Source organism: Sminthopsis crassicaudata, chromosome 5 (assembly GCF_048593235.1).
Source record: "Sminthopsis crassicaudata isolate SCR6 chromosome 5, ASM4859323v1, whole genome shotgun sequence".
Lineage (NCBI taxonomy): Eukaryota > Metazoa > Chordata > Mammalia > Dasyuromorphia > Dasyuridae > Sminthopsis > Sminthopsis crassicaudata.
In genome coordinates this window covers 172,073,723-172,090,942 of record NC_133621.1, presented here as the reverse complement: position 1 = coordinate 172,090,942, position 17,220 = coordinate 172,073,723, and the positions used below count along the sequence as shown (strand labels likewise).

Genomic DNA, 17,220 nt, shown 5'->3' with positions numbered 1-17,220 from the left:
ATCTTGATAAAAAAGGTACAAAAACTTTATTAAAGAAAATAACTCCTTAAAATTCAGAATTGACCAAATGAAAGCTAATGACTCCCAAGACATCAAGAAATAATAAAACAAAATCAAAAGATTGAAAAAATTGATGAAAATGTGAACTACCTCATCGGGAAAAATCAACTGACTTGAAAAACAAATTGAGAAGAAATGATTTAAGAATAATTGGACTAGGGGTAGCTAAGAGATACAATGGATAGAGCACCAGCCCTAAAGTCAGGAGGACCTGAGTTCAAATTTGGTCTCAGACACTTAGCACTTCCTAGCTGTGTGACCCTGGGCCAGTCACTTAACCCCCATTGTCTCAGAAAAAAAAAAAAAAAAGAATAATTTTACTACCTGAAAGTTATGAATAAAAATTAAAAATAACCCATACATTATATTTCAAGAAATTCCCCCCAAAAAAAAATTCTAAAAGAAACCCAGCTATCTTACAACCAGCAGGTAAAGGGAACAGCTTAGTGATGATTCCAAAAGTAAATTTATTTTAGAAAATTTCCCAGAACACCCTACATAAGACCTCCTTGATGACTCACTGTACCTTAAGGTGACCTGAGTTCTTGAAGCCTATGCCAACAAGATGCAAGTTCTGGCAGGACCAACTAAACTGGAGACTCCTCAAGTATGGGCCTGGCAATGCATTATGTGATTATTATCCACGTATCCAAGTACAGAAAAACTCACAGGAGGCTGGACACAAAGCAATGAATTTTTCTGTTGCAGTAACTCATGAATACTAACTTGTTAAGGATGAAATCTGTGTCTGGAGAGGATAATACCAAGATTAATAAAATCAGATTCTTGAAGTTTCAACACATAAATTATCAGAAAATCAGTTCCTAGCTCTAGCTTTAGAGCAAACAAGCCCTGCCTAGAAAAAAACGACTACGAGTCATATATTGCTCCTCTGTGTTAACACCACACACCTGCCCAGCTATAACAGTGGGAGTACTCCCTTTCCTACCAAATAACTGACAGAGAAACAGGATCTAAGATTGAAATCACCATGCCTCATTTACTAACATTGTGTTACCAGGGGTTACTTTACTTCGTCTGAGACTATTTTAAAACTTGCTTTGCAAATTCAGTGATAGAGATCTGTCCTAAAAAGAAATCTCAAGAACTAGAAGATCCTATGTGACACTAAATTGTGAGGTTTCTAGAGAGATGAGTTAATATCTGCAGTTTCATTTAAACTATCTAGATTAAGGGACTTGTCCAATATCCAGTTGAAGGAGACCATAATCCTCTCATTTATTGTTTTTAGAATCACCAAAGGCACAGACTCCACAAAGGATCCACACTACTCAAATCCCTGTCAGAGGGAACCCAGAGCCTCCAAGTCAATCTAGTAGCTGACGACAAGATTCTGGAGGAAGAGTGTTCCAGTTTTAACTTTTTCTTTTTTAATTTCTGATATTCTTTTTTTATTTCTGGTGTGGTGAGTTAGGTTGAATTCTTAGTGATTGTAGATTTTACTTGGGAGGCTCTGCACTGTTATAGGGCATAATATAAGTCATCCATGCATCTGAATAACCTTATCATTTTCAGTAATCCCTCCTTTATCTAGATACTATGTTGAGAATTCTTTGGGAACATAAGTCTGTCCTTTTACTGAATCAATATGAGTAATCAGAGCAGAAACAAAGAAAGTTATTTCTGGCCCTACATCTTTCAAGGAATCTCATATAATTCTGACACATTAGAGAGAAATTTTGATGGATCAGAGCCTGTAATATGAAGTTTCCACCAGTTGAATTTTGCTTTTTTTAGTCAAGAAGCAACAAATATGGTGGAAACCTTGTATCTTCTCCATCTTTCAGTCATTTATGTGACTATAAAGTACACTATCATTGTGAAAGCCTGGCTATTACTTTCTCAAGCTTCCTTCAAGGATTCTCTTAATGAGTTTGTTATTCGCATAAAGAAATTGTGCAGTAGATTGCCAAGCCTGGAGCCTTTTGGACTCTCAAAGTTCAAATCTGATCTATGACATATATTAACTAGCTTTATGACCCTAGGCAAACCACTTAACACTGTTTACCTCAGTTTCCTTATCTGTAGAATGAACTAGAGTAAGAAATGGCAAACTATGCCAGTATCTCTGACAAAAAAAAAAAAACAAAAACAAAAAAAAAAAACAAACACACACACACACACACACACACAAAACAGGGTGATGAAGACTTAGGCACAACTAAAAACAACTAAGCAAAAAAGCAGTGTGAAAGTATATGATTCAGTTTAGGTCAATTAATGTTTTCTTGATCACTTTTTACTGAAATTTAAACAATAAATAGTTAATTAGATTTTAAAATTCCCAAAGCTTTTCTTAATGCTCTTGAAAAATTATATCAGAGGGAACTATGTGGAAAGATAGAGGTATGCATTAGTAATTTTTAAAAACCCAGATCTCCCACAAATACCCCCAGAAAGGTTCTAAAAATAATTATGCAAACAAAATAGAAAAAACTATCCACTCCTTTATCTAGCCCACTTTGAAATTGATGTTCAGAATTTTATGGAATCTTTGTGGAATCAAAGATAATCCCCACTTCTGAGTAAGCAGAGGGCAAAGTGTGGACCCAGAAAAGAGACAGCATCCAGGTGATGCAGCAAGAATCAGTGTTCAGGTGGACCCACCAGAACAGTAAGAGACAAGGAGCTTAACACCTAGCAATCACACATTAATCTCAACAAGAAAATAGAAGAAAAGAGAGAAGGAGAGGGGAGTTTGATAGGAAAGACAGGATAGGTGAAGGAGTTGTCAGAAACAAAATGAACTCCATTATTAAAGCCTGTTACATGAAGAGGAGATAGATAAAAAACTAAAGAAGGGGAAGAGAAAGGAGGAAATAGAGCACTTCAATTATAAATCATTAAGACCTGTCTTCCTATGGACCCACACTTAACACCATATACCAAGATAAGATCAAAATGGGTCCATGATTTAGGCATAAGAACGAGATCATAAATAGATTAGAGGAACAGAGAATAGTCTACCTCTCAGACCTGTGGAGGAGGAAGGAATTTATGAGGAGAACTAGAGATCATTATTGATCACAAAATAGGAGATTTTGATTACATCAAACTAAAATGTTTCTGTACAAACAATACTAACGCAAAAAAAAATTGGAAGGGAAGTAACAAATTGGGAAAATATTTTTACAGTTAAAGGTTCTGACAAAGGTCTCATTTCCAAAATATATAGAGAACTGACCCTAATTTATAAGAAATCAAACCATTCTCCAATTAATAAATGGTCAAAGGATATGAACAGACAATTCTCAGATAATGAAATTGAAACTATATCCACTCATATGAAAGAGTGTTCCAAATCACTACTGATCAGAGAAATGCAAATTAAGACAACTCTGAGATACTACTACACACCTGTCAGATTGGCTAAGATGACAGGAACAAATAATGATGAATGTTGGAGGGGCTGTGGGAAAATTGGGACACTGATGCATTGTTGGTGGAGTTGTGAAAGAATCCAGACATTCTGGAAAGCAATTTGGAATTATGCCCCAAAAGTTATCAAACTGTGCATACCCTTTGACCCAGCATTGCTGTTATTGGGCTTATATCCCAAAGAAATACTAAAGAGGGGAAAGGGACCTGTATGTGCCAAAATGTTTGTAACAGTTCTTTTCATAGTGGCTAGAAACTGGAAGATGAATGGATGTCCATCAGTTGGAGAATGGTTGGGTAAATTATGGTATATGAAGGTTATGGAATATTATTGCTCTGTAAGAAATGACCAGCAGGAGGAATACAGAGAAGCTTGGAGAGACTTACATCAACTGATGCTGAGTGAAACAACCGGAACTAGGAGATTACTATACACTTAAGCAACAATATTGTATGAAGATGTATTCTGATGGAAGTGGATATCTTCAACATAAAAAAGATCCAACTCACTTCCAGTTGATCAATGATGGACAGAAACAACTACACCCAGAGAAAGAACACTGGGAAGTGAATGTAAACTGTTAGCACTACTGTCTATCTACCCAGGTTACTTATACCTTCAGAATCCAATACTTAACGTGCAACAAGAAAATTGGATTTACACACATGTATTGTATCTAGGTTATACTGTAACACATTTACTATGTATGGGATTGCCTGTCATCAAGGGGAGGGAGTAGAGGGAGGGAGGGGAAAATTTGGAAAATGAATACAAGGGATAATGTTATAAAAAAAATTATTCATATATATATACTGTCAAAAAAAATTATAATTATAAAATTAAAAATAAAAAAAGACCTGTCTTCCACCATCTTCTTTAAAGAAAAGATTGGGGAAAGGAGGACAAAAAAAGGAAAAAAGTACAAAAAGACAGATTAGGTGGGGGTGATAATACACAATTATTATAAACATCAATATGAATGGGATAAAGTCACTCATAAAATAGAACAGGATAGCAGAATGAATTAATGAAGTTTAATAATAAGTTTTTACAAGGAACACATTCCAATCTTAAAGATTTATATAAATTAGGTATTAAAACAAAATTTATGTGTTTCAAGTAAACTCATAAAAGTAAAAGTAGCCATTATAATTTTAGGCAAAGCAAAAATAAAAAGTAGACAAAATAAAAAAGAAATAAGTAGAGCAATTACATTATTCTTAAAGATATCATAGGAAGGAAGGAGAAAAGGATCAACGAAATGTCTTTTTTTTGGTAATGCACAAAAGAATAGAAAGAAGGTCTGAAAAGAACCATAGTCACAAGTAGGACACATCTTTTGAATTTACATATTTTAAAAAGAAAAACAAACTCTAAATAAAAGAGATTCACAATTGCATATACAATCTTATTTTTCTGTTGGTTAAGATATAAGGAATTGCCCAATTTACTTAGTGTTTATAAAATTCATTATTAAAAAAAAGAAAAAAGAAAAATATATAAATGCAACAAGGACATCATCCATGTTGAATTGAAAAGTGGTACTGTCATGTCCAGGCAGCTTGGCCCTCAGTTGAGATTCCTACATTCAGCCAGTCCAGGACCACAATCTATCTGTCTCTAGAGAAGGGATTTCCAAACTTTTTTATGTGTATTCCTACAAAAATTTGAACATGCAGGCCAATATATGTATATTAATCTAATTTAAATGTCATACCCTTCTCATTCTCAATATGAAGCCATTCCCATCATCTACTTTCTTTATATCTGCTCTTAGGCTATTGACTGCCCTTAAAGGAATTCACACACACACACACACACACACACACACACACACACACACATGCACGCACACACACACGCACACACACACACATGCACACACACACACACACAAAGTCAGCTGAATTGGCCTTAAATTCTTGCTATCTTATTTCAAACCTTCACTATGACACAATATTTTTTCAATTCTCTGTTGATATTTGATCATAATTGTTGCAACAGGGGTAGGAAAGCTTTGCTTCTGCTTTTAAGGATCCAGTTTCACCCTCACTTCCTTACCCTAACAGCTAATATCAAGCAAACTGAGGTCATGCATCATGGTTTGCTGTATCTTCCCTATTTCAATTCTTCTCTCTGTCTCTCTCTCTGCCTCTCTCCATCTCTCTTTCCCCCTCCCCTTCTCACCCCACCCCATCCCTGCCCAGTTTTTGCCTATCTCATCTGTTACCAATAAACACTTTTCTGACCACTTAATCTAGCCAATCCTCAAGCCATCTTTTTCTGTCACTCCTCCCTTTCACTGACAAGTTCTTTAAGAATTTTAACAACTCACCTTTCTTATCTTGCTTTCTTTTACTTGTTTTTTGTGACACCTGAAGGATTTTGAAGGAGCTGAGGGAAACTGCAGAAAGTAAACAGTATTGTTTCAATTACTATGACTGTTAGAATATAAACCGATTCAATATAAGATCCCTCTAAAATCTCTATTCACTGGATCACACAATACTTAGAAAGGACCTTAAAGATAGTTTGCTATATTGATTATAACTCAGAATGGCTTATTAATTTAGCTTCAGAATAACAGTTAAGGAAGTGTTTCTATTTTCACTAATTCCTTTTCAGAATGACAGATTAATTTCCTTTTAAACATCAATTCTTTCACTCTAAAGTGTGGGGCAAATGACAATTTATGCATTTTCTCTTTCACTTCCAGAGACATATCTTAATTCTGCCTCTTCCACAGGATATAAAAGTCTATTGTTCTGTTCAGAGTTTGGTCAAATACTGGACTTCCACTGAAGTAGAATGTTTGTCATATTAATCATTCTGATGTAACGCAGGATAAGTGCCTGAAGGGTAACCAAAATTTTTGGTTGCGGCTGTTCAGTCATTTTTCAATCATGTCCAACTTTCATGACACCATTTGAGATTTTCTTGGCAAAGATAGTGAAGTGGTCTGCTATTCCCTTCACCAGCTTATTTTACTAATAAGGAAACTGAGGCAAACATGGTTAAGTGACCTGTCCAGGGCCATTCAGCTGAGTGTCTAAGGTTAGATTCAAACTCAGGAAGAGGAGTCTTAATAACTCCAAGCCAGGCACTCTATCCACTATGCCACAAGCTGCCTCATTTAAAGATTTAGACTTATTTTTATTTCCCTTAGGAAATGAAAAGAGAACATCCTAATGTTATTTCCTCTAGTGATAAGTATCAAATTTAATCATGCACCTTCACTTCCTGTAGCCTTCATCAAATCCTTTCTTAGTATCCAGTTCTAGCTTCAATATTTGAAAGCATTTCTAGATTCATAAGAATGTCCTGAGACAAGCAGCAAAAATGGTTCAAAAAATTGGAAAGTGTTTCTCATTAGTCAAAGAAGAAAGAATTGGGGTTGATTAGCCTTGGGGAAGGAAAAGTTAATGAGCGACTTAAGTATCTCATCAATATATGGAGCTTGGGATATTCTACAATAGTTCTATAACTTATGACAATAATATTACAACCAGAATTTATATGGCACTTCACACATGCTATCTAGCTTGAGCCTCATAATAACCCTATGAGGTAGGTGCTCCTGTTATCCCCATTTAACAGCTGAAGAAATGCATCCTCCAATTAGCCATATAATGGGACTCTATTGATCAGTAGGAAATAACAAATATGACAACTTGAGGAAGAACTTTTATGAACTTATGGAAAGTAAACTAAACAGAACCAGATCTGTAAAGTTCTCTTTGGTTGCTGATTTCCTGGAGGTCTCTGGGAACAGCCTTTTTTTTTTTTCAGTTCAGTAATCACAAGTGCAGCCAGGGATTAAGGTCCAAATCCTTTGTTTCTTTCTAAGTCTTGTTCTCCTTTCCTGGGGCCTGGTTAGCTTTCTCAGAGGCCTATCTCTCTCCTTGGTTCCAAGAGCTTGAGCTCCTGCTCTTAGTTCTTTGTGTTCTCTGCCTCTGCCAGCTTCTTGAGGTGCTCCTGAATGTGTCTGTAGCAGAGACACGAAGACCACCACCATGGTCTCTGTTTTCCAGTTCTGATTCTGGCTGAATTTGTCTGAGCTTATACTCTCTTATCATAGGTATGAATTTTGTGAAACTATATTAAGTACTAAGAACATGTACTGAACTAGAGAACTTATTAAGCACCATGCTAAACCACCACCGTCTTTATCAATTCCATTGAGTTAGCACCTTGTAAGAATCCTTTGTTTCAAGTTCAGAGTTCTGGCCCATAACATTGGTCAATGGTGACCAATGATAATTACAATAATGTAAAGGAAAATAATACTGAAATACTTCAAATGCTGAACAATGCAGTGATGAATCCTGAGTTCTAAAGATTAATATGGAGCCTAGAAATATAGACAGATAGATGGTACGCTATAAATGCAGAATGAGACATATATTTCCAAAATGAATATTTTGGCCAGTGAATTATTTGATTCTGTTTGGCTATTTATTTGTAACAAGGGAGGATTCTATTCTGGTAGAAAAGTTGAGGGAAAGTATCACTTTTCCATCACCACTGGATGATGGAATTTAAATTTTTAAAAACTATTTTAAATGGCAGAAATTAGATATGGATCCACATTTAACACCATATACCAAGATAAGATCAAAATGGGTCCATGATTTAGGCATAAAGAATGAGATAATAAATAGATTAGAGGAACAGAGGATCGTCTACCTCTCAGACCTGTGGAGGAGGAAGGAATTTATGACTAGAGAAGAATTAGAGATCATTATTGATCACAAAATAGATGATTTTGATTACATCAAATTAAAAAGTTTCTGTACAAACAATACTAATGCAAACAAGATTAGAAGGGAAGTAACAAATTGGGAAAATATTTTTACAGTTAAAGGTTCTGATAAAGGTCTCATTTCCAAAATATATAGAGAATTGATCCTAATTTATAAAAAATCAAACCATTCTCCAATTGATAAACGGTCAAAGGATATGAACAGACAATTCTCAGATAATGAAATTGAAACTATATCCACTCATATGAAAGAGTGTTCCAAATCACTACTGATCAGAGAAATGCAAATTAAGACAACTCTGAGGTACCACTACACACCTGTCAGATTGGCTAAAATGACAGGAACAAATAATGATGAATGTTGGAGAGGATGTGGGAAAACTGGGACACTGATGCATTGTTGGTGGAGTTGTGAAAGAATCCAACCATTCTGGAGAGCACTTTGGAACTGTGCCCCAAAAGTTATCAAACTGTGCATACCCTTTGATCCAGCAGTGCTACTACTGGGCTTATATCCCAAAGAAATACTAAAGAAGGGGGGCAGCTAGGTGGCGCAGTGGATAGAGCACCAGCCTTGAATTCAGGAGGACCTGAGTTCAAATCTGGTCTCAGACACTTAACACTTCCTAGCTGTGTGACCCTGGGCAAGTCACTTAACCCCAGCCTAAAAAAAAAAAAAAAAAAAAAAGAAATACTAAAGAGGGGAAAGGGACCTGTATGTGCCAAAATGTTTGTAGCAGTTCTTTTCATAGTGGCTAGAAACTGGAAGATGAATGGATGTCCATCAGTTGGAGAATGGTTGGGTAAATTATGGTATATGAAGGTTATGGAATATTATTGCTCTGTAAAATGACCAGCAGAGTGAATTCAGAAAGGTTTGGAGAGACTTGCATGAACTAATGCTGAATGAAATGAGCAGAACCAGAAGATCGCTGTACACCTCAACAACAATACTGTTTGGGGATGTGTTCTGATGGAAGTGAATATCTTCAACATAAAAAAGATCCAACCCACTTCCAGTTGATCAATGATGGACAGAAACAACTACACCCAGAGAAGGAACACTGGGAAGTGAATGTAAATTGTTAGCACTACTGTCTATCTACCCAGGTTACTTATACCTTCGGAATCTAATACTTAAAGTGCAACAAGAAAATTGGATTTACACACATATATCTAGGTTATACTGTAACACATGTAAAATGTATGGGATTGCCTATCATCTAGGGGAGGGAGTAGAGGGAGGGAGGGGAAAATTTGGAAAAATGAATACAAGGGATAATGTTATAAAAAAAATTACTCATGCATATATAGTCAAAAAATTTATAATTACAAAATTAATAAAGATCAGGAACAAAAAAATTTTAAAAATAAATAATAGAAAGATTATTATTAAAAATATTATGTAACACATAGTTGTAGATGTTGAGGAAATAGAGGAATTCTATGAAGAAATTAATAAAATACTTCATTCAGTGTCTTGATACTCAATAACTTCAAGGCAAAAGGAGGTATAAATGAGAATGAACTAAATATGTTGAGAAATGTGGTTCAAGAATAAGAAATGAGAAAGACCAAACACTTTAAAGTCTACACAAAAGCCTCAAATCCATATACCACAAGTATTTTTTCCAAAAAATAATCAGTATGTGTTGAACATGGAAAATACTGAATGAGATCACAAATAAAATTTTGATTTTATTATAATGTTTTGAAAACAAATTGTTTCTGATCGGAAAATTGTTTCTACGTATAACTTTTTAGAATGAAGTCAAAATAAATACAATGAAGAAAAATTTTGTTAATCATTTTTATATGAGAAATTAAAAGAACTCCATGAGGTATTTAAATAAAACTGTTGATGCTAAGAAAAAAATAGATAAATGGAGGGAAGAGCATCAAAACTAATCATAACAATTTCAAATAGAAGTATAACTAATGGAATTAATAAGATCAAATGAAATTTAACTAATAAAGGTAATGCCTTAGTTTCAAAACATCAACTTCAGAAGTACAAAACAGGATATATATGACTAGACAGCAATCAGTCTGAAAAAGATCTGTTGACTTTTCTTCACCAGAAATTTAATATGAGTCAATCTAAAATCTAATGATATCTTGGGCTATATTCAGAGTTGTGTCCATCTCTAGGGAGATGATGATTCTACAGAATTTTCCTGGGGTAGGCCACACCTAGTATATGGTATTCAGTTCATTTTAAGAGTATTGCTAAATCAGAGAATATCTACAGATGGTTTACCAAATGGATGAAGGATCTCAGCTCAGTTGAAGGAAATGAAGATGTTTATTTGGAAGGAAAGCCTTCCTAAAAATTTGAGAAATCCCAAAGTAGAATAAACTTCCTTAGGAGAAAGTGATAGCTAAATGTACACTTGGCAAACATTTTATAAAAGAGATTTTTTTAGACTTGTGGCAGAGCCATCCTCATCCAGAAAGAGGACCAAGGATGTGTCCAATATCCTCTCCACTACCTTCCATGGTCCCTCATCAAACCTCACCTTTTACATAGTTTTTTACCTATGGCCAGTCTAGTCATGGAAGCATCATATCAACATTTGAACAAACTCTTGGGACAGATAAAGCAATATCAATTTTTTTTTTTACCTAGCAAGCAAGATGATTGTGTAAGAATAAGAAAAACAGAAACCAAAACTCCAAAACAATGCAACTAAGATGTTTTATTTTAACTGAAACAAATAGCATTACACAATGACAGGTGGATGGATAGGTTCATGTTCTGAATTTAATTGTGCTTTACTTATGGCCTCAGATGTCTCCAAATCCCCCCAGAACAGTATACCATACATGCTTGAATTTGTCAACTAGCATGATAAATCAACTCAAGATTATGTTTTGCCTAACAGCTACAGGGAAAAATGAAAAGGTATCCACAAGGACACCTTATCATCACTGAAATGCAGTAAGCTGGCTTAATAAATCAAATTTGGTTATAATTAACCTCCAGCAAGAAGCCTCTACTTTCACATTAGGTAATCTCATATGAAATCAAATATATATCAAAAAGAATGGTATTAGGTTTCTAGAATGGCACATAAGAAAACTGATGAGCTCTCAATACAGACCGAAGCATACTTTTTTTCACTATTGTGTATGTGTTGCAACATGGCTAATATAGAAATATGCTTTGCATGACTGCATTATAATTGCTTGCCTTCTCAAGATGTAGGAAGAAGAGAGTGAATTTAGAATTCGAATTTTAAAAAAAAGTTAAGATTTTTTCCAAATGTAACTGGAAAATATTTAACAAAATAAAAATATTTTAAATAAATAAATAATAAAACAAACAGCATACACTTTGTTTCAAATCCCTTCATCACTTTACATTAAGTATTTAGACAAATTGATATAAACAGTATCTGTACTAGACCTGCAATCCATCAAGTTCATTCTGTCTCTGGCAGTGGTTTCTTTTGTGGAAGTTTGCAATGACTTTCATGATGTTACTTTCAAAAATTAGAGATGTACTACCAAATTATCTCTGTGTCCCTTAATCATGCTTAAGATACATAATTCATTTATTCAATCATATTTTAACTAATGATCTCACCTGAGGTTTTCTTGGCAAAGATACTAAACCAGTATAGCATTATTTCCTTCTCTAGCTCATTTTACAGACGAGAAAACTGAGGGAAACGAGGTTGACATATCCAGGAACTGCAGCTAAGAAGTGTCTGAGACCAGATTTGAAATTTTAAAAAATGAATTTTCTTTTTTTTTCCCATATTTTTTTATTTTATTTTATTAATTTTTATAATTACAACATTTTCTTTGACAGTACATATGCATAGGTAATTTTTTTTTTTTTACATTATCCCTTGTACTCCCTTCTGTTCCAAGTTTTTCCCCTCCTTCCTTCCACCCCCTAAAAAATGAATTTTCTTGACTCCAGGCTTGGTATTCTACCCCCTGAACCACCTAGCTGCCTGAATTATTCATAAGTTTATGTAAATAGGAACATTTTTTAATGAATCTATTTTCATGTTAAGAAAAAGTAATAGCTTATTTTCATTTACAATGTTTTATTATAGCATGGAGCTAACATTGGGTCCTTGAAGGGTATTTCAAGAAAATACATTCTCTGGCAGGTCCTACGAAATTCATAAAACTTTGAAAAAGGCCCTACAAGGCCAGCTATATTTCTAAAATCCAACAAGCCTAACATAGTATAGAAGAGTTGTCAGAAGGCTGATAACCAGGGAATGATTTATGTATATATATTACAAAATGGACAAAACTATAAAATATCCTTGTATGATCTCCTTCTACAGTAATGGTGACCAGTGGCAGAGTAGTGAGAAAAGGACTCACTAAAGTAATCACATGGGACTACTATAGGTGAAATCAGAGATCCACCATAATATCTAAATACTTCATATCCAGATCTAGGGATTGATAAATCAGGGATTAGAAATCTAGTCTTTCTAGTATAGCCTAGGAAGAAGTAAAGGAGATGGGTAAAATGACCTTCTATTTCTTTCTTTCTCAACCAGTCTTTGGCCTGGACACTAGCAATACTTGTAATTCTAATTCAAGTCATTTGAATTAGGAGAGAACTGTATTGAGTTGATTGACATTTATTCAGTCCATAAACATTTATTATGTGCCAGGCAGACTAAAGAAAATTTTAAAAATAAAATACTGTTCCTGTCTTTTAAAAGCTCACATTCTAACAGGATAGACAATATGTAAACAACTATCTCTCTACAATGTATGGACAGAATAGATAGAAGGTAATCTTGGAAATCTAAAGGCAGCTAGGAAGACCTGAGTTCAAATGTGACGTCCAAACACTAGTTGAGTGATCCTGGGCAAGTCACTTTACCTGTTTGCCATAATCTACAGGAGGAAATAGCAGACCATTCCAGTATCTTTGCCAAAAGTTACAAAGAGTTACACACTTATGAACCCCAACAATCAGAACAAAAATTTTGGAAGGAGTTAGGGGAAATGAGGACTGGGAAAAGCCTTCTGTAGAAGGTAGGATTTGAGCTATATCTTAAAATACTCCGAGTCAAGTCACAGTAAGAAAGTCTATGCTGCTGGATTTCAGAATATATACAAAGAATAAAATGTACAAAGACTGAAAAATATAGAAAGGGGCAAGATTGGGACAGGCTTTAAAAGCCAAGAATGGGATCATTATGTTTATTTGTGAAAGTAATGGGGATCCATTGGAGTTTATGAAGAGAGTAACAAGGTCAGAGCTGAACTTTAGGAAAACCATTTTGGCAACAGAATGGGAGGGACTACTGAAAAGAAGCTAGGCATGAAATAATGACTTGTACCAGAGCAATGGCTAAGTATAGTTAATGTTGTCAATGTTCTTCCATTAGCCAAGTCCACAGCCCATTCATGAATAAGATTATATATTGGAAGCACTCTAGAGATGCAAGATTTGTGCTTCCTGTTGGAAGTTTTATCTCATTTTATGAACCTGGAAACCACTGTTACATTGACATTACAGTCAGAAAACCTGACTTGGCACTTTTCAGGTCCAGCAAAATGCTATGTTCACTTTAAGCCTCTTGAGGGCAGGTTCATGATGTGGTAATATTCTGACAATAATCCTCACCCAAGTAAAGCTCTCTGTAAGTAGTACATCTTCCCAGATTGTATCTTCCAGAGGTATCCAAATTCATAAATTCATTTAGCCCCATGAAAGAAGGGAATTGTGGACTAAAGTCTAGAGTCTTGGTAATTTACACTCAAGAAAAGAATATTGATCAGTCAAGGAATTCTTAAGAATGAGCACCATTTTTCCAGACTCACAGGGAACTTTGCCTCAGACATAAATCTCAGAAACCCAACTGAGGACAAAATTGAGTATTGCTTCTGAAATTAACACTGTCCCAGGAAATTTGCTTTCACTTACACTGCCACATTTTTCAGTGTATTAACTAATGTGTTCAGAGTAAAGATTAATATAACCTATCATATAGGTTTATAAAGCTAGAGAAGCTACAGGTGCAATGGACAGTGTTAGGCTTGGAGTCAAGAAAGCTTGAAATCAAATGTGCCTCAGACACTAATTCTGACCAACTCACCTACAGTCTATTTGTTTCAGCTTTTTCATTCATAAAATGGGGATAATAGCACCTACCTCCAGACTTTGAAGATCAAGTAAGATAACATTTGTAAAGACACTCAGCAGTGTCTAATGCAGAGTAGGTCCTATATAAATACTATTTATTACTACTACTACTATTACCACTACCACCACCTGAAATAGATTTTAGAGATAATATAAATTGAGGCCAGATTAATATTGTTTACCTCAGCTTATTTATCAATAAAATGAGATGGAGAAGAGAATAACAAACCATTTCAGTACCTTCATCAAGAAAACCCTAAAAAGAGGATCATGAAGATGTAGACACGACTGAAAACAATTAAACAACAATAGAGGCTGTCTTCATCCTACGCATTTCACTTCCTATTCTCTCTTCTACCTTATGCAACTGAATTTTTTCTAGCAGCACTTTACTGCTGTTCCACCTAACTACCCTTCTTGTTTGATATATTCCTTTTATTCTACCTCTGCTACACAATTATGGAAACTATTTGCTTGCCTTTTCTTCTATATCAGCTCCCTGATCTTACAACTATAATGTCACCTCAACCTGCTTTCTACAAACATCAAGAATAAATGAACAGTATTGTTTCCCATGAGAGATGAGGGGATAAAGCATGGAATCAGATTTGAAATTTACCAGTAAATGTAAATTATTTCATGAACTATGCCTCAACTTTTTGGAAAAAAAAATATATTAGGATTTTGCTCATTTCCCAATCCATTTGATCATTTTGTTCATCAGATGTAGTTAATTCTTCTCCTTTACATTCCCCTCCTATGGACTACTGATGGAAGGCTGGAGACTTAAAATGTAGAGAGATAGTGCATGGAAACAATGGGATTATCTGTTACTGGTCTGCCTATTTAATATATGTACACAAGAGAAGGGTTTTTAATTTATACTTTTTCCCACTTATAGTGGATGGAGTCAGTATAGTCAGTTTCAGAGAAAATAGGAGCCCAAAATCGGCTTGTGTACACTTTATAAATACTGTGACATTCGGAAAAGGTCACTACTTACTAATTTAAACAAAGCTGGGAATGATTCCCAGGATTGAGATGAACAATCACATGAATCAATGTGCAACCCTTAGGCAAAACAGATTCACAAAAAGGCTGAATCAAACAATAATTCTAAAGTACCCGAATCCTTACACCACAAAGATTTTTTAAAAACCACTTCTATTACTGTTATTATTATTGGCAATAATAATTTGTTGAGTCATTTTTCACCTATATCCCACTGTTTGTATCCTCATTTAGGAATTTCTTGAGTAATTTAACATTTCCCTGTCCAGATCATTTTACAGGTGAGGAAACAAAAGTCTAAGAGGGTTAAATGACTTGCCTAGGGTCTTTCTGACACCAGACCCATCAGTCTATACACTGTACTACCTACAACACAAAAGCTGAAAAGCAAGAGGTATCTGTACCTGGAAAGGAAACATAGTGGGGGAAAAAAAGTCCAAGAAAGGAGGAGACTGAATGCTTTAAATCAGAGGGAGAAGCTATAGGGGTAGGCAGTCCTTCCTAGTAATGTGTGGATTCCAGGGTCTAAGGGAGCTTCAGGAGGAAGAGCATTCTAGATATGATCTTGATGGGCATCCTCTTAAAGGAACTGCACTCCCCTCTGAAGTGTATGAGTACTAGTCCTAATCTTTGTGCTCACTCAGAACTACCCACCAGACCTGGGAAGGCTTGACTGCTGCTATGCAATAAAACTTCTCAGCCCATACATGCACCTTTGTATCTTATGTATACACCCATATGTTCCAACAAAGCTTTGTTATCATTAATTTAATATAAGTGGTTTGAATATGCATTTCTGCTCCATGATACCTAGAACCAAACTAAAGTAATATTCCCATATGAGTCACTTATCAATGATCAGAGTATTAAAGAATCAGGAAGTCGGAAAGACTTCTGTGTAGCCACAATAGCTACCATGTTCAGATGAGATATAAATTTGTTTACATTGGGGCAGCTAGATGGCACAATAAATAGAGCCAGGGGCACTTGAGTTCAAATCTGGCCTCAGACACTTAACTGTGTGACTCTGGACACTGGGGCATTTTTCTCCAATTGCCTTGGGGAAAAAAAAAATATAGATAGATAGATAGATAGATGTATGTATGTATGTATGTATGTATGTATGTATGTATGTATCTATCTATCTATCTATCTATCTATCTATCTATCTATCTATCTATATGTATCTATACTCACACTTTTGTCCAGCAATGGGAAATTACATTTTCCCCTAAAATTATCTTTATTCATCTAGATAACTGCTTAGTTTACAATTAATTTCCCAGGAAGCAGATGCTTTTTTCTATTCACTTTACTTGGGCAAAGAGTAGTCATCTTTTTGATGCTAATATTATCAGTTATTCACCCCCATAGGATTTTCTGCACTATCTTTATAGTCTTCATAAACATAAACAAGTACATAATAAACATTTATTAAATGCCTAGGTGTTAAGATCTGTCCCATGCACTTTACAAATAGAATCTCATTTAATGCTCCCAACCCTGAGCCTGGTACTATATCTTCCTCAATTGAGTAAAAAGAAAAAAAAAAAAAGAGAGAGAGAGAGAGAGATAAAATTAAATGATTTACCCAGGGTCACACAGGTAATGTCTGAGGCCACATTTAAATTTAAGTTTTTCTGACTTCAAGTTCAGGATCTATTCCCTGCACCACTTAAGTTGTCTCATATCAGGCAAACTAGTAGATTTACTCTCATTTAACAAGATTTATCCACAACTTTTTTCTTTAAAAGCTTTTGTTCTTGAATTGTATTTGTTACTTTAACTACAATTTGCTGGAAATAGCACTTACACAATTCAGTAGTGCCTTATAAAGAAAGCATACCTGAGAGG

General features: G+C 34.9%; 1 protein-coding gene across 2 annotated transcripts in view; it reads right to left on the bottom strand.

Moving 5' to 3' along the window:
* INTS13 (integrator complex subunit 13) overlaps positions 1 to 17,220 on the bottom strand; it is an 80,253-nt gene that overhangs the window by 32,142 nt on the left and 30,891 nt on the right. For both annotated transcript variants that reach the window (XM_074268778.1, XM_074268776.1), the window contains exon 17: positions 5,796 to 5,864. In XM_074268778.1, the coding sequence (XP_074124879.1) occupies positions 5,816 to 5,864 (49 nt within the window). In that variant the 3' untranslated portion in view covers positions 5,796 to 5,815. The remainder of the gene's footprint in view (positions 1 to 5,795; positions 5,865 to 17,220) is intronic.